This window comes from Engystomops pustulosus, chromosome 10 (assembly GCF_040894005.1).
Source record: "Engystomops pustulosus chromosome 10, aEngPut4.maternal, whole genome shotgun sequence".
Taxonomy (NCBI): Eukaryota; Metazoa; Chordata; class Amphibia; order Anura; family Leptodactylidae; genus Engystomops; species Engystomops pustulosus.
In genome coordinates this window covers 40,192,019-40,215,620 of record NC_092420.1, presented here as the reverse complement: position 1 = coordinate 40,215,620, position 23,602 = coordinate 40,192,019, and the positions used below count along the sequence as shown (strand labels likewise).

General features: G+C 40.8%; 1 protein-coding gene across 1 annotated transcript in view; it reads left to right on the top strand.

Annotated features, from left to right (window-relative positions):
- Nucleotides 1-22,941, top strand: part of CENPM (centromere protein M) — an 81,994-nt gene extending 59,053 nt beyond the window's left edge. Inside the window, exons 3-6 of the mRNA XM_072127041.1 lie at nt 4,647-4,745; nt 11,564-11,643; nt 11,725-11,822; nt 22,674-22,941. Of these exons, the coding sequence (XP_071983142.1) occupies nt 4,647-4,745; nt 11,564-11,643; nt 11,725-11,822; nt 22,674-22,790 (394 nt within the window). The 3' untranslated portion in view covers nt 22,791-22,941. The remainder of the gene's footprint in view (nt 1-4,646; nt 4,746-11,563; nt 11,644-11,724; nt 11,823-22,673) is intronic.
- Nucleotides 22,942-23,602: the final 661 nt, after the last annotated feature.

Sequence of the window (23,602 nt, the reverse complement as noted above, 5' to 3'; positions counted from 1 at the left end):
ATTCACAACAGGTTGGGCGTGAATTGTGAATGTGTTGCGTATAAGGAGGTGGAATATACCAGGGGACCAACTAAACTTTTGTCACACTTGGACAAGGTCTCTTAGTAGTATGTAGTGTCCATCCTAACTCCTCTTTTGGAACAGACTCTTTATTGAGTCCTACCTTTAGAAGCAGCAGAATTCACCGGGAAAATGCTGCCCTGGCAAAACACAGGAACATCTAAACCAGAGGTACTGGGGCCCCTGTCCTTCTTCTCCCAATATTAGTTTCCTAATATCTTCCTCTTGAAAACGGAGAAATGATATGGCAGGACCTGCACATTGGAACAGCTCGTAAGAGTTGTACAGCATAATCTGTACAATGTGCACGGTCAGCGCTTTTGTACCATATCTTCGTTTTTCGTAGGGAAATTATCGCCAAGTGTTGCTCTTATTCACCCTAGCGATGTCCATTGTGATGAATATTGCTGCTTTTGGCAGGACCAAATCGACCAGCCAATAGCAGCAAACATAGACAGAGGGGGGCAACAAAACCCCTCTGAACCACAAGGCACAATTGGTGGCTGTCAGGAACAGCCTCCACCCTGCCCCGATCACCGTGTCTACAGACATAGTGACCGGTATTACTGTCATAAGAAAAGTCGCTGCTATTGGCTGGTCTGCTTTGATGAGCCAATAGCACCGATCATGAACTGGGGGGGGGATGCGGGGGGACGTAACCCTTCTGTTCCATGGGGCAGGATGGATGGCTTTCAGGATCAGCTGCCATCTTGCCCCGATCAATGTGTCTGAACTGTGTTGGCAAGTCACTACCCGCCGCACTGTTCTATTACAACGCGCGTTGAGAATAGGCTATACAATCTTTATTTTTTAAGCAATTTAGACAAATAAGGGGTTATTTTTTGCGAGACTAGATGCACTGTAAAAATTTTAGAGGGTGTTCAGCTTATCGAAGCAATTTTATTAACTTTTTTTCGTGTGGAGGAAAATAAAATCATCAATTCCTGTTTTGGATTTTTAGCATTTTTTTGGGGGGGTGTTCACTGTAGCATAACAATAATATTTTATCTTCATTCTACGGATCACTACGATTACGGTGATACCTCATTTATACAGTTTTATTTATATTTGTCCAATTTTATTGAAGGAAAACTAGAATAGAAAAAATTGCATTTGTTTTAGTATTGCCATTTTTATAGCAGCATAACTATAGTATTTTTTGCTTGACAGAGCTGGTTGTGAGCTTATTTTTTGTGTGACAAGTTGTTCTTTTCAGTGGTATTATTTTTTTTTTCGGATCACTTTTTAGAACATTTTTTGTAAAGCAATTTGATAAAAAGTTTTAATTTTTGGCAAGTTTTTTTTTTTTTTTTTTTTTTACCACGTTCACCTAGAGGGTCCAATTATGATTAGGATTTATTGTACAGATTGTTACGGACGCGGCGATACCAAATAAGTGGGGTTATTTGTGATTTAGTGTTTTTTATACTTTATTACTTGTGTACATGGAAATCTGGTGTTTGGGGGGACTTTCACTTTTATTATTTTTTATTTTAAAAAACCTTTATTGTTTTAACTTTTTTTTTTTACAGTTAATGACATCTAAGCTTGAACAAGTGATCTTCTGATCACTTGTTTAAGCTATTTTACAGGTTACACAGTGCAATACAGATGTATTGCACTGTGTAATGTAAGACACTGAGCATGCTGCGCATGCCCAGTGTCATACAGCCGGGTCCTGCCAGGAGGCACGGACCCGGCTTCCGGATGAAGATCTCGCAGCCAGGGGGACCGGCAGTCCCGGGGCTGCGATCGGAGCAGCAGACCCCCCCGGTAAGCGCCGCGGGGGGGTCCGATTCACCTTAGATTTAAATGCCTCTGACATGCCGCGGGTGTTAGAGGCAGGTGTCGGCTATAATATATAGCCGACACCCGCAGCTTCTGGCGCTGGCTCCGTTCAGGAGCCGGCGCCAGAAGCTTGACGTTATAATACTGCATTTTGCGGGAACGCACCTCCCGCCATGCAGTACTATTACGTCAAATGTCGGGAAGGGGTTAATAATACAAAAATAGAAAAATGGAGAGGGCCGGGAGAGTGCGCTAGTAACCGATCAGAAATCTCCAAGTGTAGTGATTAACACAATTTTTATTGGTAGCAGTGATATCCAAAAGTAACGCGTTTCGGGGAGACCCCTTCGTCAGACCAAAAATGGAAGTGCTGAGTGGGAACTCAGAAAGGGAGCGCTGAGAGGGAGCTCACGCGGTCTGCTGCGGGTTAAAGAAGAGCAGATCCTGCCAGAGCTTGGTTGGTTTACAATCCTTGTAATCCAATATTTGGGACTGACTGTCTCTCCTGCATAATTTAATGCATTTATGCTGCCAATTACACTCAGCTGCCTGCATGTTGGTGGTTTACAAACCGCAGTCTGGTCTCTGTGGGATTTTTACCTCCGGGTTTAAATTTGATTTTCAATTGCCTTTTTCCTGCCTCTCTTTACGTTCAAAATTGAGCAAAAACGTTAAAATTTAGCAAGTTTGAGACACAAACTTGCTAAATTTTTACATTTTTGCTCAATTTTGGGTACTGTGAATTTTCTGTGCAAAAATGCAGAAATTGAGCAGATGTTAAACATGCGTGCGACTGGTGCAGTCTATTCGCATAGAGCACACACTGCACATACACCGGACTATAAATCAGACTGGTGGAAACCTGCCAGTCTAACACATAGACAACTGCCAAAATCCTACCTAACGATAAATCCCCCCCCCCCCCCCTATCTTTATTAGATGTCACAAATCGGGCATTGGGGGTTTTTTTTTTTGTCTAGACGTATCTCCGGCATGTCATTCTCTGAAATAAGTGGATTTTTTTGACAAGGGATAAGAAGAGTTTTTATATTTGAGAGTGGCAAGCCAGCAGCGGACGAATGTAGCAGAGCTCTGCACCACCGCAGCTTTCATACCATTATCCTGAAGAGTACCGCTGCTGCAGCAAAGCTCTGAGAATTTGCCTGGAAGAATATCTAAGATGATGCCGGTGCTTCCACTGCACCACCATGTTCTCCTTCCCCCTAAGGGCCTGCTTCTGATAACACTCAAGAGGACATAGAGCCCACGTTGAAAGAAGCGCAGCTGCTGGCAGCTATACAATCTTCTACTGCCTCTCTTACCACAAAGATGGAAGAAATTAGGGTGGATGTTGGTTTACTGCGCCATAACATGCAGGCTCTGAGGAATAGGATCTCTTAAAACGAGGCACGCAACTCTCAAATGGAGGACTTCTTTAAACCCCCATGCCAGTGCAATTGAGAGCCCTAAAAAAGCCTGCTGACCTCTGGACACAAAAGATGGATGATTTGGAAAATTGTCCATGCCGAAATAATGTATGTATTTTGGGACTGCCAGAGCGGGCAGTACAGTATTGTTTGAGAATTGTTTTGGGGCACTTTACCAGTGGTTGCATTTACACCAGCATATGCAGTGGAGAGGGTGCATCAAGTCCCCATGAGACCCCCCACAGGCGTGCTTCTCATGTGTAGCAGAGACAGAAATTCCATATGGCAAGCCTCCACGAGGCATGGAACTATTTTTCCTATCGAAATACTACCATTTCACTTTTTCTGGATTTCTCTGCAGGAAACAAGAGCATCAATTATTGGAGTAAAGAAATCTTGAGACACTTGCAAATATCTTATTCAATGGTGTATCTTGCACGGCTGCGAATAATCTTTCAGTATAAGACTCTATTCTTTGAAAAACCCACAAAATGCGGATGGCTGGCTCAAAACAGATTGGAGACCTCCACGTCATTTACCTGGTAGATGCTAGATGGAGAATTCATGGAAACTATCTATTTGCAAATATAGGCAGTCCCAAGGTTACCTACAAGATAGATTCTGTAGGTTTGTACTTAAGTTGAATTTGTGTGTAAATAAGAACAAGTATATCTTATAGTTGTAGCTGCAGACAAATATATATATTTTTTTTTTTTGCCCTGTGACAACTGGAATTTCAAAATTTTGTGCTGTCATGGGAACAAGTATTAACATCCATACATCCAAGAACACATACCAATATGTTTCTGGGGAGACTCTATATTTTATCAATGAGATCCAGCACTTTCGTTCAAAATGCATGCAATCTTGAGCAAGCCCACATCATATGGTGGTTCTTCTTAACATTTAGGGCACATTGAATCTTGGCATACCCATATATTGCACAAAAACTTAGTAATCCTATATACTTTACGTACAATGTATGCTTGTGAAAGGCAACTGGCCTCCCCAAGAGAGCATAGCTGAATTGCCTCAAGCATAGATTACCATTGCTCATTCGAGATATCCCTGACATCAGTCGCCATCCAAGAACTTGCAAAGTAATTGATAAAGCAGAGATATCAACCCAGCTGCATGATCATTCTTGGCCACATTTAACAAATGCGCATCCCTTTGGGGCAACATAGAGGTATTCCGAGACTGCCTCCACTACAGTCTTTAAAAAGATTTAAAGCCCAGGCGACCCCTTCAACTTCAAGGTCTTTTCAGATTTACTGACGTTGAATATATCAGTGTTTTAGAGTTCTCATAAGTGTAACCAAAATAGCTTATGTACTGTTAACTTTTTCTGTTTTTTATTTTGTTTTATAGTCACACGACATCATCACTTCCTCTACCATTTGAAAGAGATCACCTTCGTCCACGTTTTGACATGATCGTGTTTTTAATCAATTTACACAGCCAGTACAGGTATGTATTTTATGATACCTTTCCTTGCCGTGGTTATTAAAATGCTTCTACATTTAAGATGGTATAATACTTGTTCAATGTGTATCTGTTCTAAGAGACAATTCCATCACATTAAGATTTGTTCTGTACCCATTTTCATTTTGTAGTACCGTATATACTTGAGTATAAGCCGAGACCCCTAATTTCAACACAAAAAACTGAGAAAACATATTGACTCGAGTATAAGCCGAAGGTGGGAAATGCGTTGGTTACAGCCTCCCAGTATATAGTCTGCCAGCCCCTGTAGCATACAGCCTGCCCAGCCCCTGTAGTAGGAAAAAAAATAGCACTGTACTCATCTTTCCGACGTCCCCCATAGGTCCTCTTCTGTCTCAGACTGTCTCAGACAGAAGAGGACCTACAGGTGACGTCAAAGGTGAGTTTTGTCTTTATTTTTTTAGTTGACTCGAATATAAGCCGAGTTAGGGTTTTTGAGCACAAATTTTGTGCTGAAAAACTAGGCTTATACTCGAGTATATAAGGTAACTACTTTAGAATGCAAACAAGATCCTAGGGAAGAGGAAGTATTCTAATTTTTAACACCTTTCCTGCTTTGCTTGAAAAATGTCTGCTCTGTAGTATGCCACTAAAAAGTATATGTACTCTAAAACAATTGCAGTATTTAAAAAGCACTACATTATTTGTATTAAATGATAAATCAATTACTTAACAGCAATTTAGTTTACATAATTTAACGTTTTGTGTTCTTTTAGCATACTATTGTAACCCATTAACTCATTTATAGAAAAAACGCACTCGCTCTGAAAATGCTATAATGTTTGTATAGCAAATTTGTAAAATCGACAAAGACATGTCTGTTTCGTACACTACCGCTCAAAAGTTTGAGGTCACCTAGACAATAACTTTTATTTTTCAATGAATAGAAAATATTGTGCAGAGATTGACAAGGTTTGAAATATATTTATTTATTTTTTTCATTTGAAATAAGAATTTTCTCCTTCAAACTTTGCTTTCATCCAAGAATGCCGTCTTTGCCGAAATACAGTATTGCAGACCTTTGGCATTCTAGCTGCTAATTTGCTGAGATAATCTGTAGAAATGTCACCCAATGCTTCCAAAAGGCCACTCCCACCAAGTTCGATTGGCTTGATGGGCACTTTTTGCGTGTCAAACAGTCAAGCTTCTCCCACAACAACTAAATGGGTTGAGATCTGGTGTCTGGGCTGGCCACTCCATTACGGATAGAATGCCAGCTGTCTTCTTCTTCCCTAAATAGTTCATGCATAGTTTGGAGGTGTGCTTCGGGTTATTGTCCTGTTGTAGGATGAAGTTGGCTCCTATCAAGCACTGTCCACAGGGTATGGCATGGTGTTGCATGATGGAGTGATAGCCTTCCTTTTTCAAAATCCCTTTTACCTTGTCCAAATCTCCCACTTTACCAGTACCAAGCAACCCCAGACCATCACATTACCTCCACCATGCTTGACAGGTGGCACTCTACCAGCATCTTTTCAATTGTTTTGCATCTCACAAATGTTCTTCTCTGTGATCCAAACACCTCAAACTTAGATTTGTCTGTCCATAGCACTTTTATTTTTTCCAATCTTCCTCTGTCCAATGTCTGAGTTCATTTTCTGTTATTAGCCAGTCTCATATATGGCTTTTTTCTTTGCCATTCTGCCCTGAAGGCCAGTACCCTGAAGTCAACTTTTCACTAAAGATGTTGTCATTAGTGTTTGATGGGTACTATTTAATGAAGCTGCCAGTTGTGGACCAGTGAGGTGTCTGTTGAAACTCTAATGTACTTGTCTTGCTGCTTAGTTGTGTTTGTTTTATGGCCATTGTGAGAGTTTCGTAGATCACTCAAATGATGCTCCAGAATCTCAACCAGCTTAAAGGAAGGTCAGTTGTATAGCTTCTCTGATCAACCAAACTGTTTTCAGCTCTGCTAGCATACTTGAACAGGGGTTTTTAAGGGTTTTATAAACATCCATTAGCCCCCTTTCACAGTTAGCAAACCCATAAAAAATGTTAAACACCTGGAGTGGTGGTTGGTGGAAATGGGTCTATATATACCTATGAAGATATTGCATTAAAAACCAGACGGTTGCAGCTAGAATAGTCATTTACCACATTAACAATGTATGGTGTTTATTTATGATTTATTCAATGTTGGCTTTATTGAAAGAAAATATGCTTTTCTTTCAAAAATAAGGAAATTTCTAAGTGACACCAAACTTTTTAGCGGTAGTGTATACTAATAGTTTTTAAAGATTAAGCAAAATTTAAATAGGTCCATACAGTATTTGAAACGCAGAGGTTGTTAGCTTTTATGTTCATGGTTTCCTGATCCTGGGGGTGGAACCGCTCTCTTTCGTTGGTGCTGTTGTGGTTCAGGGAAACATCATTACTGGTTAGCAACTCCAGTTTTCTACTATATCATAAGATGTATAGCTATCCCAAACCATAGTAGGCACAGTCCTAGGAGTATCGGGTGTCACAGAATTCTACTCATGTGTGGCACTGAGTGTTCCAGTGTCCTCATTGGCATCCATAGGACCAAGATCCCCATTTCACATTAGGGAGGACTCCAACTCCATCCGCAGTTGGAGTCCTTCCTGGGATGATATCCTGGGTGCACCTGGGTCATCTCTGCACCATTATCCCTGACCCCCATGGTTACAGTGTCATCCATAGGAATGGCATGTAGATCACCAGGCAATCTCTTAGTCCCACCAACAAAACTGAAGGGGAAAAAATGGTTTGGCAACAGTCTTCTTCTCCGGGGACACAGTTCTCATATGCCAAACTGCATTACAAACAAAACCATGATGTCCAGCAGGCTTTGGGTAGGGCATGTGTCGCCCCTAGAGCTTTGTGAGCAACAGTGGAGGTGCTTACAGGGCTTTTCCCCCTTTCATCTTGGAGCAGCAGGCGTATACTAATTGCAACATAACTGCCCAGATAGCAGATGTTTATCTCCAATGACTTAGTCTATCCAGAACCGGAGACCATCTCAACTCAGCAGGACAGGTGCAAAGAAGGTGGTCAATTGCCATAGGGAGGGGACAACTGTCTCTCAACTTTGTGCTCCGCATACTCCTGTACTTATATCAGAAGCTTTATCATAATCTCAGGCTCATAGTCATAAATATGCTGTAGGTGTATAGAAAAAGTCTATAAGACTAGGGGCACTATCGCCACCATCACCACTTGATTCCTGAGTGTTCTCTCCTTTCGGTTTCTCTGAGGCTGGAGGTTCCTGGTACAATTCTGCAAAAGGTTGGGACTGCACATCAGATGCCACAATTGCTTAAATAAACTATGTCTCGTTCTGGCTTGTTGGTTCTAGTTTTGCTTGTGTTCTGTTCTTGTACACCAGTGATATCTTAGCAGAGGTCTTGTGACATCACCTGGGGAGGGGAGTGTTCACATGCTAATATGGCCTATCCCATCCTTCAGTTAAGTACATTTTATCAGATACCTTTCCACAGAAAATTGTTACAATGGCGCCACTGTCCCCATTTACCTGGGTACCCCATTCTCTATCACTTTGTACCAAACTTGGGAGTGTTGCACCTAAAATCAGGATTGTTGTGTATATCCACATCGTCCCAAAGTTCATAAGGGATGGTGGGCTATACCCCTGACCCTAACCTGTTAGCAGGGGCTTTAAACTACTGCTTATGTCCATGTTATTATGAAATATAGAATTTTTTCTTTGTCTGAAAGTTTCCTTTTTAGTTCTACTTTTGGCAATAACATAGCCAGATTCCCCCTAAATGACCTTACTTGATCCTATGTGAAGGATGTACTATGTCTTGTATGTGTGAAATGCTACACTGCCAGTATATTTCATTAAAAAAAGTTATCTTAAAAAATTGTATTTAAATGTTAAAACTGCACCATCAGTCTCATATAACAGGCTGTTACATCAACCAGATGAAGAGGTTGTCGGTAGTATCTCCAAATGTATTACTCAGATACGGATTGATGGTGCCGCGTACAGTAGCTCTAGTATCTTCGATACAGCATTTTTTTTTTTCTTCTTGATGTAAAGATCCAATCTGATGGACCTAGACAGGATTTATGGACAACAGAACGGGCCATCGGCCTTCATGACCACGATCTGATTTGGAGATTATAGTAGTTATGCACTCAGCGTAACTTTGCAAGGTGACATCCATACAATGGAGCTCAAACCACATCTAAGGACAAATAGTTTTGCCCTATGAGCACTTTCTCCCTTTTCTTTTGTAGCGCGCATACACTGCTATTGCAAGCAGACCCTGAACTAATTCCTTGATTTTCATGCGCCACTGGGGTCACCATGCACCATGACAAGGTTATATGACGGGTCTACTGTATAGTAGTTTCGAAAGGCGAACTACAAACAAATTAGGGCCATATTACTATACTATTATCACACATTCTATAATTTTATATGCGTTGTTGGCAGACTAAAATTAATTTTACCATCCACCAATGCTCCCAAGTCTTTTTCTACTAATTACTTACCCAGTAATTGATTATTTAGAAAATTATTTTACACGGCTAAAGTGTATAAACTTCCATTTATCTCATAACTCTTTATCCAATTCTTCAGCTTCGACAAATCTCTCTTTAATGTCATGCTATCAGCCTCTGTATTAATTATTTTACAGAGCTTAGTATGATCTGCAAATATTGATACTCTACTGTGTAAACCATCTGAGGTCATTAATAAAGCTATTAGAAAGAAAGTTGTCAAATTCTGACCCCTGTGGCACTACAATGGTAGTAACTTCAACCCAACCTGAGAATTTCCCATTACTGAGGAGTCCTCTGTTTCTGATCCTTAACTCAATTTCTAACCCAAATATACAGAATATCCCCTAGTTCCAGGAGTCTCATTGTATGTGGCACTTTATCAAATACCTAGGAAAACTCTCAGTACACAACATCCATAGCCTCCACAAGGTCCTTTCTAGAGCTTGCCTCGTCATAGAACAACCTTATAACCCAGCGTCAGGGTTTATGAGAGATCGGTCCTGTCAGACTAATCTGATTTGGTTTCTACGAGGAAGTAAGTTCAAGACTGGATCTGGGGGATGCTGTGAATGTTGTATATCTGGACTTTTCAAAGGCATTTGACACCGTGCCACATAAAAGGTTGGTATATAAAATGAGACTGCTGGGAATAGGGGAAAATCTGTGTATTTGGGTAAGTAATTTGCTTAGTGATAGAAAACAGAGGGTCGTCTCAGATTGGGTTGACGTTACCAGTGGAGTGCCACAGGGGTCAGTATTGGGGCCACTTCTTTTTAATATTTTTATTAATGACCTTGTAGTGGGTTTACACAGTCAAGTTTATATATTTGCAGATGATACGAAGCTATGTAAAGTAATAAATACTGAGGTTGATAGTTTAGCATTACAGAGGGATTTGTGGAAGCTTGAGGAGGGGGCAGAGAAATGGTTGATGAGGTTTAATGTAGATAAATGTAAAGTTATGCACTTGGGCCATGGAAACAAAAAGTATAATTATGTTCTAAACAGTCAATTACTTGGTAAAACTGGAGCTGAAAAGGACTTGGGGGTATTGGTGGATGGTAAACTTAATTTTCGTGATCAGAGCCACTAAAAATAAAATTATGGGATGTATCAAGAGAGGAATAGATTCTCATGATAAAGACATAGTTTTGCACTTATACAAATCCCTGGTCAGACCACACATGGAATATTGTGTACAGTTTTGGGCACTAGTGTATAAAAAGGATATAGTAGAGCTGGAACGGGTGCAGAGGAGAGCAACCAGGATTATTAGGGGAATGGGGGGATTAGAATACACTGACAGATTACAAAATTTGGGATTATTCAGTTTAGAAAAAAGACGACTGAGGGGAGACCTCATTACAATGTACAAATACCTGAACGGACAGTACAAGGATCTCTCAAAGATCTTTTTATACCTAGGCCTGTGACCAGGACAAGGGGGCATCCTCTGCACCTAGAGGAGAGGCGATCTTACCATCAACATAGACAAAGGTTCTTTACTGTACGAGCAGTGAGACTATGGAACTCTCTGCCGCAGGAGGTTGTTATGGCGGACTCTATGTACATGTTCAAGAGAGGCCTGGATGCCTTTCTGGAGAGAAAAAATATGGGGATAAAACATTTATTTAATTCTTAAAGGTTGGACTTGATGGACTTGCGTCTTTTTCCAGCCTTATATACTATGTTCAAGTCTCTATGTTCAAGAAGCTGATTAAATTAGTTTGACATAACCTATCCCTCATAAAGCCATGCTGATGCTGTGTTATATAGTTATGCAAAGTGAGATACTCCAGAGTAGCATCTCTAAGGCCTCTTTCACACTTGCCTTACAAATGACATCTGATCAGAGTCTGATCAGGGTATGGTCAGTGAAAAACTGACATTTTTCTTCAGCGTTCAATCAGTTTTCAGTCAGTTTGTTCAGTGTCTTTGTTTTTCACGCACGTTTGTTTGGTGTTTCCAATGCATTTTCAATGTGTTTTTTTAGCACAGCGCCTCAGTGTCGCAGAACGCACACATTTGGTCCTAGCTAGACTCAGAATCACAGAGTTGGGTTACATATGTTGACGTGGAAGATAGGTGATTTAATTTGGAAAAAAGTTTGGTCACCTCAGACCTCTTGAAAACTTTTATATGAACATTATATTATTTACCCTGGGGAAAAAAGTTAAATATGGAATTTTATGGTTAACATTTCTTTTTAATTTTGAAAGCACCTTAACATTTATTTATTTTTAGTTTGGACGATTTTTTCATTTCTTTATCATTTTTATTCTTTTTAGTTTGAGCAATATTATTTCCTCTGTTGCACTCATGGATGCCTACTTTTTTCTTGGAAAGGTGTGTTTTTTAGCTACAAAAGGTACAGTAGTCTTTTCATTGTAATTTAAACTACACTTTTGTCAGTAATCCATTTATTTATTTATTTATTTTTGTTAATTAGGCAGACATAAGAAAGTTCAACATTGTCTAGTAGATATAAGCATGGTAAAGGATCTTGCGGACAAATATTTGAGTCTCCTAATCCAGGCTGAACTTGAAGTAAGTAGTGCAATGTATAAAGTAAGATTTGACCAGAGACATCCCTTTTTTGTCATGTGACCTGTCACTTTATTTTGTCAAACTTTGAAATACAAATGACTGTTTGTACTCTGTAATGTATTACAGTATTATTTACAAATTATTATTTGTATATGTCCTCTATGATTTGTAAAGTACCATGAATGTAAGAATTTGAGTGACAAACTTTTGAGTTCATTTATGCTAAATCATAAAATAAAATGGACATTTAAAAATATTCTACTATTTAAAGGGAACCTGTCACCAGAAGGCTATATTTCAGTGGGGACAGGTTCCCATAGACCAGTCATGGCAAGCCTTTTGGAGACTGAGTGCCAAAGCTACAACCAAAACCCACTTATGTGTCGCAAAGTGGCAGCGTGACAAGTTTAGTAGTTTATTGATCCTTGCTGTATCACATGTTTTAATCGTATTGGCGTCCTGAGTTCACAATAGAAAGATGATTGAGAAATTTGGATTGTAGCTTCCCTCCAGGGTCCCCTGAAGAGGAAGGATCAGGGGACCCAGAGCAGGAGCTCCGACAATAATCCATCTCTGCCCACACCTTCTTGCTCCTCCTGTAGTCTTGGCTGCCAAGGATGTCTCTTTAAAATGGCGCTAAACATGGCCCATCTTGGGCTGTCTTGGATCACAGGAGAAAGCCATGATTCCCTAGCTGGCAAACACAGAAAGGGCTCTGAGTGCCACCTCTGGCACCCACTGCCATAGACCCTCTAACATGGATAGAAGAAATGGTCTTCATACCTTAGTGGTCTGCGGTCCCTGTGCATGACCGGATAGGTGTGGCGGCTCGGTACGCCTCCCTGCTCACTGGGCATGCGTACCACCTATACGTAGGGATGGGACGCATGAGCAGTGAGCGGCTGTGCCTATCCCTGTCATGTGCAGTGAGCGAAGGGATAGATTGTGCAATGAGCTGACGGACGTCATGAGGGGGAGGGATGCAGAGGGATGATGTGGGAGGCACACTATAGAATAACGAGGAGCTGGGGAAATATGCTAATTAGGAAATACATGTTACCTTCTGAAATTCAACCGCCTCCAGGACTTCACTAGGACCCGCAGGGTGCCAGGGAAACTTCACTGGTGAATATTACAACATCTACAGACCACTAAGGTATGAGAAGACCTGCTATCCACATTAGATTGTCTATGGGAACCTGTCCCCACTGAAATATAGCCTTCTGGTGACAGGTTCCCTTTAAGATTTTAACTTGTAGTAAATATATCTGCTTTATGTTGGTATCATTTTTTAAACATCCTTTAATTTTCTTTTAGTGATTTATGGAGATATATAAATATATACCGTATATACTCGAGTATACGCCGAGGCCCCTAATTTTACCACAAAATACTGGGAAAACCTATTGACTCAAGTATAAGCCGAGGGTGGGAAATGCATTGGGCACAGCCTCCCCAGTATATAGCCAGCCAGCCCCTGCCCTAGTGTATATAGCCTGCCAGACCCTGCCCCAGTGTATATAGCCTGCCGCCGCTGCCGGACAGATCGCACAGAAGATATACAGGGGTCACCGGAAAGGTGAGTTTAGATATATTTATTTTTTTGACTCGAGTATAAGCCGAGTTTGGGTTTTTCAGCACATTTTTTGTGCTGAAAAACTAGGCTTATACTCGAGTATATAAGGTATATCCCCTCATAGTTTGTTCTACTGAAAAAAATATTTTATGGGAGTTCCTTATTGCCACAAGCCAATATGAAATAAATTATTTCTCACAGTCTTGCTCCCATCTAAGAATGTATTGTAATTTCCCTTTTTGTTGTTAATCTATCCAATCTGTATAAGCTAAATATATTCCTACTTCACCTCGTCTCTTGAAAAAATTTATGAAACTTGAGGTATCTTCTTTTTAGTATGACCCATTTATCAGTCCCTATAGTGTTTTAGGCTTAAGTCAGCAATTCTGAAGGGGCTATATCATAATTCATTCATGTTAAACGACAATTCTTTAAGGGTAGTAATTCTCGCCATTTGCTTTTGTTCAAATCAGATACACAGACCTCCAACATACTTAGCTTAAAGGGGTATTCTCGTCTGGACATTCACATTCCGTTTGATAAATCTTCCATTTATAAAAATTTCTTCAATTACATGTTATTAAAAAAAATGTTCCTGTGTGAACATAATTTCTCATTTTGTCCCTTAGAAACGAGATGGCTTCCTCGGATACGGCCACGTCTGCTGGATGGATTTCACAAAGAAACAAAGTTTTTGTATATGAAATGTCCGTGAGTTACTGCATGTCCCCCAGCCGTCCTGTGTTAATGATCGCTGAATCCTGGTGGTCAGACAGGACTCAATAGCGCATGTCTGGCAACTGCTGCCCAATTGTGAGGTGGTCGTAACCGAGGAAGCTATCTCGTTTCTATGGGACAACATGGCTATGTTTATGGGAAATTATCTTCACACAGGAACATTTTTTTAAATAACATCCTATTGAAGAAATGTTTATATATGGAAGATTAGTGAAACTGAATGTGATTGCCCAGACGAGAATACCCTGTAGGGTGTTCAGCTCAAATGTGGGGGTCGGCAATGACAAAGCTCTCATGGACAGCAGGATTCAGGTTGAAAACTGTGCATTTATTCCAGAAAATACCAGCATCAAACAAAACATCAAACAAAATCCTTGCCTGTCCGGCTTTAACTATACACTTGGCGGCCCTCACTATCCACTGGAGGGCTTCTCCCTGCCAGCATGACACATACGTTTAGTAACCCTGTGTCACTCACGTGTGGCTCTCACACAGTCCAGCTTCTTTGTCTCCAGGTAGAGAGACTTCTGACTGCTCCACACCCTTCTTTAAGGGGTTGCACACCTGGTGCATTGTTAGAACCATTGTAGTGTGGAAGCTTTGGTCTGGAGCAGTGATCACACTTGTCTCCACTCCTGTACCAGGTCTTCCAAGGGACCAACACATGGAAAACAGCTTCCAGTTTGACCCAATTCACATTGTGGTTGCTGTAATACACATGAACACTCCCTTTCTCTCCAATTCAATAGTGACTTTGTCACAACCCCTTTAATGTGTTTTGGTTGAAGTAATACATAGAGGAATTATTTGCATTATTTGGGCCAAACTTTAACCTCTTAATGCTCAGCGATGTATAAATGTGTCACTGAGCTTTTCTCATTGATGCTCAGCTGATGCCGCTACAGCTCATAATCAGAGCTGTACTGGCATTTCTTTATACATCCGAGCACGGGTGTTTTAACCTGTAAAATGTGTCAACTGCGGGATTTAAATGTTCTTTTAAGGGTCTCTCCCCCATGATTAACCCTGCACCATCGGGGGCACCAATCAATTAAATGGCATCTCTGAGGTCCGATCAGGACCCCACGGCACCACAGACAGTGCCTGTAAGAATGGCCGTTGCCAATACATACACTCCCGAGTATAACAATACCCTATATTGGGGCTGTAACACGGCCCGGCATAGAAGGTAGGGAGTGCCATTCAGAGCAGATTATGCATTGTCACTTTTTATTGGCTATAAAAACTTTATTTTTTTGCCAATTTGGACATATAAGGACATGAGATACACTTTACAAATATTTCATTTTAGTTTGTATGTACCTTATTGATTTGATTTTATTAACTCTTGAATGGAGGAAAAGAAAATCGTCAATTTTGGTTTCCTTTCTTTTTGTATTTTTTGGGGGCCGTACACTGTACCCTAAAAATACTACATTCTCTTTATTCTATAGATCACTATGCTTACGGTGATGCCTCATTTTTATAGTTTTTTAAATATTTTTACAATTTTAAAAATATAAAGAAAATCTCTTTTGTTTTCATTTCGCCATTTTCAGAGACATAACTTTAATATTTTTTGGTTGACAGAGCTAATTTAAGGCTTATTTTTTCAGTGTTACTATTTTGGTGCATATAACTTTTTTTTTTTTGATCACTTTAACATTTTTGTGAAACGATTTTATGAAAAATGTACATTTCTGACAAGTTTTTCTGGTTGAGTTATTGCACAGATTGTTATGGATGTGGCGATACCAAATATGCTGGGTTTATTGATTATTTAGTGTTTTCTTTATTAGATGTCTATAGGGAATGTTTGGGTTTAGGGGACTTTAGCTTTAATCTTTTTATTACAAAAACCAAGTGTTTTATTTTTGGCAGGTTGGCTTGAACAAGCGATGCCTTAATCGCTTCTTCAAGCTCTCATTCATATAACACAGTGTAATACAGATGCCCTGGGTCCTGCTAGTAGGCGCAGTCCCGGGGGCTGCCATCCGACCATCCGGAAAGTGTCGCTGGGGGGTCCAAATCACTTGAGATGCCCCTTTAAGCGTGACCGCTTCAATAGGTTTGATCACACACCTGCCTCTCCCACCTCACAGGCTTCCCTCCTGAGACAACATGAGTCCATGTCATCAGGAAACCATTCTATTGTCTCCTCCACACTCAATGTCTCCCCCACTAGATCCCCTGCTGTTAGCCCTCATCCACAGATCAGTCAAACCAGCTGTCAGTCATCAGGCTACAATTTGATCCTTAGAAGTGCCCAGGTGAGAAAAGAGCTGAAAAGACTCAAGTGGGCAAGGCTACAGGACCAGATGGTATCAGTGCAAGATTAATCACGACCTGTGGTGATCAGCTTTGTGGTATCATTGCACATATGTTCAACATGAGTCTGGAGTTGGAAAGGGTACCACAACTGTGGAAAACATCTTGTGTGGTACCAGTTCCAAAAACACTTCACCCATCGGACCTCAACAGCTACAGACCGGTGGCATTAACATCCCATTTGATGAAGGTCTTCGAGAGGTTGGTTCTCACACATCTCCGCCCTCTAGTGAGCTCATCTATGGACGCCCTACAGTTTGCTTATCGGCCAGGCATTGGTGTAGATGATGCCATCATCCACCTTCTACACCGAGCTCTTTCTCACTTGGTTCTTTGATTTCTCCAGTGCTTTCAATACCATATAGCCAGGGCTACTAAGAGACAAACTGGATCTGGCTGGAGTGGACCACCATCTCTCTAGTTGGATCCTAGACTACCTCACAAACCGACAGCCCAGGACTGTGTGTCGGATACTGTGATGAGTAGTACAGGTGCACCTCAAGGTACAGTTCTGGCTCCCTTCCTCTTCACATTGTACACAGCAGATTTCAGGTACAATTCATGTAGCTGCTACCTCCAGAAGTTCTCTGATGACTCTGCAATAGTAGGCCTCATTACAGGTGAGAACGACAGGGAGTACAAAGAACTGATACGGAAATTTGTGGACTGGTGCCAGCGAAACCACCTTAGGATTAATGCTGGGAAGACCAAGGAGATGGTGGTGGACTTTCGTAAGCACAGTCCTCCTTCTCAACCGGTGGTTATCCATGGGACAGACATTGAGGCAGTGAAGTCCGATAAGTACTTGGGTGTCCTCCTCAACAATAAACTGGAGTGGGTAGAGAACATAAACGCACTTCACAGGAGGGGTCAGAGCCGGCTACACCTGCTGAGGAGGCTGAGGGCATTCGGAGTGCGGGGTTCTCTTCTTAAGACCTTCTTCAACTCTGTAGTGGCACCAGCCATCTTCTTTGGCATAGTCTGTTGGGGAAGCAGCATCTCAGCTAGGGAGAGGAGCAGACTGGACAAACTGATTAGGAAAGCCAGTTCTGTCCTGGGGGGTCCTCTTGACACAGTGTAGGTGGTAGCTGAGAGGAGGACACTGTGTAAGTTGAAGTCTATTCTGGAGAATAGCTCCCATCCCTTGCATGAGACTGTGGTGGCATTGGGGAGCACATTCAGTGACCGACTGCTTCACCCCAAGTGTGAGAGGGAGCGTTATCGTAAGTCCTTCCTCCCCGCTTCCATCAGGCTGTTCAACAAACAAGGTCCAAACAGAAGTAACCTGCGCCCCCCACCTAACCAGTCCCTGCAGGTCCCATCCACAGACTAAACATCAAACTGCCGATCATTGCTTGTCTCTTTTTTTTGTCTTTTTATCCCCCTTTTCTTTTTGTTCATTTATCCCTAATATTCTCTGTACCCTCTCTGCTGCTGTAACGCTGTGAATTTCCTGTGGGACTAATAAAGGATTATCTTATCTTATCTTAACACCTGCGATCGGAGGAATCTCGGTACGTGGAGGTTAGAGGCGGGTGTCAGCTATAATATACAGCCGACAACCATAGCTTCTGGTGCTGGCTCCGTTCAGGAGCCGGTGCCAGAAGCATGACATAATAGTACTGCAAAATGCGGGAATGCACCTCCCGCCATGCAGTACTATTGCGTCAAATGTTGGGAAGGGGTTAATATAGGATTATACAAATAATAATAATATATCTATCTATTAATAATATATAATCTAAATTAGATCTTTAACCTGTGAAAGAAGGTTCATACCATTAACCCCTTAAGGACGCAGCCTGTTTGCAGGTTAAGGCTCGCAACTTTTTTTTGAAATTTGACCTGCGTCTCTTTATATGGTTATAACTTTTGAACACTGTTACTTATCAAAACGATTCTGAGATAGTTTTTTTCCCCACATGTACTTCATTTTAGTGGTAAATTTTGGCTGATACGTTTTGCGTTTATTTACAAAAAAAAGAAAAAAATGATGAATTTTTAGAAAAATTTGCCATTTTCGAAATTCAAAATCACCGCGTTTTCAGGCAGATAAATTTACCACCTAAATAACTTGCAGAATAACATTTCCCATTTGTCTACTTTACATTTTCATAATTTTTGAAATGTTTGGATAATTTATTTTGACGTCACGCGGCCTACAAATCGAATAGCGATTTTCCGTATTTTCGGAATTGACTATTTTGGGGATAAATACTGTTTGAAATCAAATTTTACATATTTAGCAACAAACCCCCCTATATAACCAACCCATTTTCAAATCTGCACCCCTCAAGCTATCAGAAACAGCATTTACAAAGATTGTTAACCCTTTGAGATCTTCATAGTAATTGAATCAAAATGGCGGTGAAATTTAGAATGGTCAAATTTTGTCGATTATACGTTCATCTAGCCCTAAAATTTACACATTTCCAAAAGATAAAAAGAGAAAACTCACCATAAAATTTGTTCTACAATTTCTCCTGAGTGCAGCGACCCCCCCACATGTGGACATTACTTGTGTTATGGGGGCACAGCAAGGCGCAGAAGGGAAGGAGCGCCCTGCAGCTGCCAGGATTTTAGTTTTCTCGTTGCCCCATTTCGAAGGCTATAAAATTTTTGCTTTTTCGTTATTGGGTCATGTGACGGCAATTTTTTTGCGGGACGAGATGCTTTTTCCAGTGTTACCATTTTGGGGTTGGTATCACCTATTGTTGAAAATTTTGGAACTTTTTTTGAGGTCATGAGTAGAAAAGCATCAATTCTGTACTGGATTTTTTACTTTTTTTTTTTTTTTTGTGTTCACCGTATAGCCTAATAATCCTGTTATCTTTATTCTATGGGTCGATACGATTACGGGGATACCAGACATGAATATTTTTTCTTATGTTTTACTAAATTTGCCAAATAAAACCCTAATGTGGGGAAAAATCTATCATTTTTGCATCGCCGTCTTCCAAGTGGCATAACATTGTTACGTTTTTGGCTACAGAGCTGGTTGATGGCTTGTTTTTTGCGGGACATGTTGTTCTTTGCAACAATATCATTCTGGAGTACATATGTTTTGTTGATCACTTTTTATTGCATTTTTAGTGGGATATAATAGGTAAAAATCATAATTTTTGGCGGTTTTTTAACGTTTTTTTTTTACGGCGTTCATCATATGGGTTCAATAGTTATTTAGTTTTATTCTATGGATTGTTACGGACGCGGTGATACTATATATGTGGGGTTTGTGTTATGATTTAGACTTTTTTGAGTGTTATATGTCTCTTTATATGTTTTGGGGCTTAGGGGCATTTTTAGTGATTTCTAAAGTAATTTTTTATTGAAAAACATTTTTTTTTACATTTTTTTACATGATCCACCATGGGATATGAACAAGCAATCATCTGATTGCTTGTTCTTGATAATACTCTGCAATACTAATGTATTGCAGGGTATTATCAGTGCCAGCCTATGCAGATGCATAGGCTGACACTTTGCCTTTAAGATGACGTCACAGACGCCATCTTAAAGGTAAACCCTCCAGGCTTCTCTGGGGTCCCGATCGGACCCCAGAGGTGCCAAAACAGCGATCGCCCCCCCCCCCGAAAACGGTGCGGAGGGGCCGATCGTGGGGTAAAGACCCCCAGAAGGCAGGTTAAATGCCGCGGTCGCGTTGACAGCGGCATTTAACGGGTTAAACACCCGCGATCGGAGCCCACTCCGACCGCGGGTGTTAGCCGGGGATGTCAACGGTAGATTACCGTTGAAATCCCGCGGCTAACGATGCCGGTTCGGCTGCTATGCAGCGCTGAACCGGCATCGTCTCTGCGCAGTAGCTGTACTGCGCTGAGCGCTATTCGCGGGACTCAGCGCAGTACAGCTACGGCGCAGAGCGCTAAGGGGTTAAAGCTGACTGGGACGATGGCCCGCAAATAAGCCTCCTATTACCCTTGAATACAAGAATTTAGCAGCTATAAATTCTTTAAGTTGGCGAGAACCGCTAATCCAAAACTATTGCTCTTCATTTATCTTATAATATGACAAAGAAATATAAATCTCAATAGGTTTTTGGAGGGTCTTGAGAGACTCGGCTGGGTTTAAACATATAATTATGTAATCCGCATACATGATACGGTATGTTTTTTACCTGCAAGTTGAATGCCCTGTATATCGGAAGTTTGTCTTATTGCCTGGATTACATATAAGGGTTTATGAAGGACACTCCTGCCTAACCCTAATGGCTATACTAATTTTTGGGAATCAAAGCCCATACCAGTAATATAAGCCCTAGGATCCCTATACGATAAAAAGATTAGCACAATAAAAGTATTTGAAAACAAAAATTTATTCAGTACAAGCTCCAAGAAGCCCCACCCTGTCAAAGGATTTTTCAGCATCAATAGACGGGACTTCTCCAGGGAGCCCCAGGAAGCCCGCCAACTGCATCAGATTTAAGACCCTTCTTGTGGCATCCCTAGAATGGTTTTTAGGTATAAATCTTACCTGGTATTGATGAATAAATTGTTCAACAGAGAGAGAGGTTGAGAATTTTCCACCATGTCTGGGTATTTATTAGTTTTATGAATTGTGACTGTTTTGGCTTCTAACATTTCCGCAGGTATTTCCCTAGCCCCATATCTTTTAAACAACACAGCTAAGTGAGGGGCCAGTAATTCTTTAAGATATACAGAATATTGATACAAGAAGCTTTGGTCATCCCTTGCACCTCCTAGTTATTCAACCCTTTCAACCAACTGCCGAACCCTGACCCTACCAAACCATTCGAATGAGGCGGTCTATCAGTTTTCCTAATTTTAGAGGACCCTACAACCACTAACTGTCTTGGCTTACCTGGACTACCACTCCCCCTAGTAGCTGGGCTGCTCCCCCGGATGCTAGGGAGAGTTGGATCCACAAGGGCAGCCATTTTGGACACTGACGTCCTTACATCAATGCACAATTTCAATGTTTATTAATACAAACAAAAATCTGGTCTTGTCTTCTGGAGAACACATAACCCATTGAGGCCACATTCACACACTTTTTTTTTAAATGCAACTCAAGCTCCGGAGTTTCTGCTGATCACAGTGGTGTGTAGAGCCCATCACTGTGATCAAGAACAAGTCTCAAATGTTTTGTCCGGAAACATAGCAGAACAAGTTGCTTATTCCTGAAAACAAGTGTTTTAAGTCTAAACACATCATGATCGGGAAAATCTCCTCCCTGCTACGCTTAAATGGGTTTCAAAACCCAGTGTCTGAATCAGACCTGAATCAGACAGCTGCCACTAAATGATTGACTGAATTGGTTTATTCTAATTATGCCACCATTCATCTAGTCACATGACCCTTTTAAATAATTTCATATTTAAGTCATCCTGTTTTCATAATTAATATTTGTTTCCATATATTACCCAGGAAGCATGGACTGGGTAAACTTGTCTTTAGTTTGTGGTTAAAGATCCCTGCACCAGGCTGTCCTGAGATCTGTATTGGCTCCAGGCAGTGTGCAAGGAGGAACATCAGTGGCTCTGCCATGCCTGGTGTAATGAGCCATGGAGGGTGAGGAGAGGACAGCCTTCTCCCTCACAGAAGCAGAGGTGCACAGACACTCTGCTTTCTACATTGTGTGTGAGGAGTGAGCCATCAGAGAACGGATAAGGTCCTGCAGTCCCAGCCATTTTGTGTCTGTGTTGGAGTGATGGTATCGCAGCCTACGAAATCATGGTATTGAACCATTTGCAGGGGGATTATATTGAAAATGCATCAGTTTTCATACACCGGCAACCACCTGTGAAAGTTTGAAGGCTGTGGTGCACTTCTGTTTCAGTTCCTGCCAAATATTTGGAGGGGTGGGACTTTATCATATATCTGTGCTCATACTCTCTGAAATTTTGTTGTCGAGTTCTTCAATCTAATTTTAAATAAGGTTATGACAACTTTGTTAGTAACGAATTGATAATTTCCCATACTACAGTCAACAAAAAAAATTCCTTCTACCTATTAGCTGATCAGTAGTGATGTAATTTAGATTTACACTCTAAAGCTGAACATAGAAGTAGTTAGGAGAAAAGGTTCCCCTAACTATAAGAAAAAAGTTTAAGTAAGCTACAGAACCTTTTCAGGTTATCCATAAAGGTCATGTTTTAATGTGTATGACATTACTCTACCTATAACAATTTAAAAACTGAAGGCTATGTATGTTTGTTGCTTAATTTTTAGGATGAAGAGGATGTTGTTTGGACAGCCAAACGGCTACTTAATATGTTGAAAATCTGTGCTGGTTTGGTTCCTGGAATGTCTTCACTTTATACTGGGTCAATTCTCAAAATTGTCTAACACCTTAAATCCAACAGACAATTGGATACATGATATAATATCAGTTTTTCAACGAAGTTTGGACAAAATAACAAAGACTTGTAGATATCGAACACATGGATATGGTTAATATGCCTTTATTCCATTTACTGAATAAATTTTTTTAACTATACTCTTGTGACCCTTTATTTTACAATAAGGCAGTGTGTCAACGATAATAAGTAAACAATAAGTCCTTGACACTACACTTTATCGACAAAAGTATTCGGAGGCCTTACACCTTCAACATCCCATTCTTAAGTATATTGACAATACCACGGAGTTGTAAAAAATCAAAAAGAACCATGTGCTATACCAAAATACAATCTTTATTAATACATGGAAAAAACACACCAAAAAGGAGAAATAAAAACATTTAAGAAGGATCATAATCCTCTATACATAGCCAAAGGGAGGGTAGGGTATATGATAAGTACCCATGAAGACATACCTCCCTATGCAGCCCCCAAACCTTTAAACCTGTCCAGCTAATACAATACAACAAGTGGCAAGCCAAAAAATATATACCAGAAGTACCAATAGAATGTACTATCCTACAAAAGCAGGAAAATCAGTATGACAAAAATTTTTTGAAGCAATATAAAATGATTACCAATGAACGCTGAGCTGGCAGGAGAAAAGGGGGGGAGGGGGGCTGGAAGAGGCCCCACGCGTATCGCCACACACAGTGTGGAAGCCACTGTGTGTGGCGATACGCGTGGGGCCTCTTCCAGCCCCCCTCCCCCCCCTTTTCTCCTGCCAGCTCAGCGTTCATTGGTAATCATTTTATATTG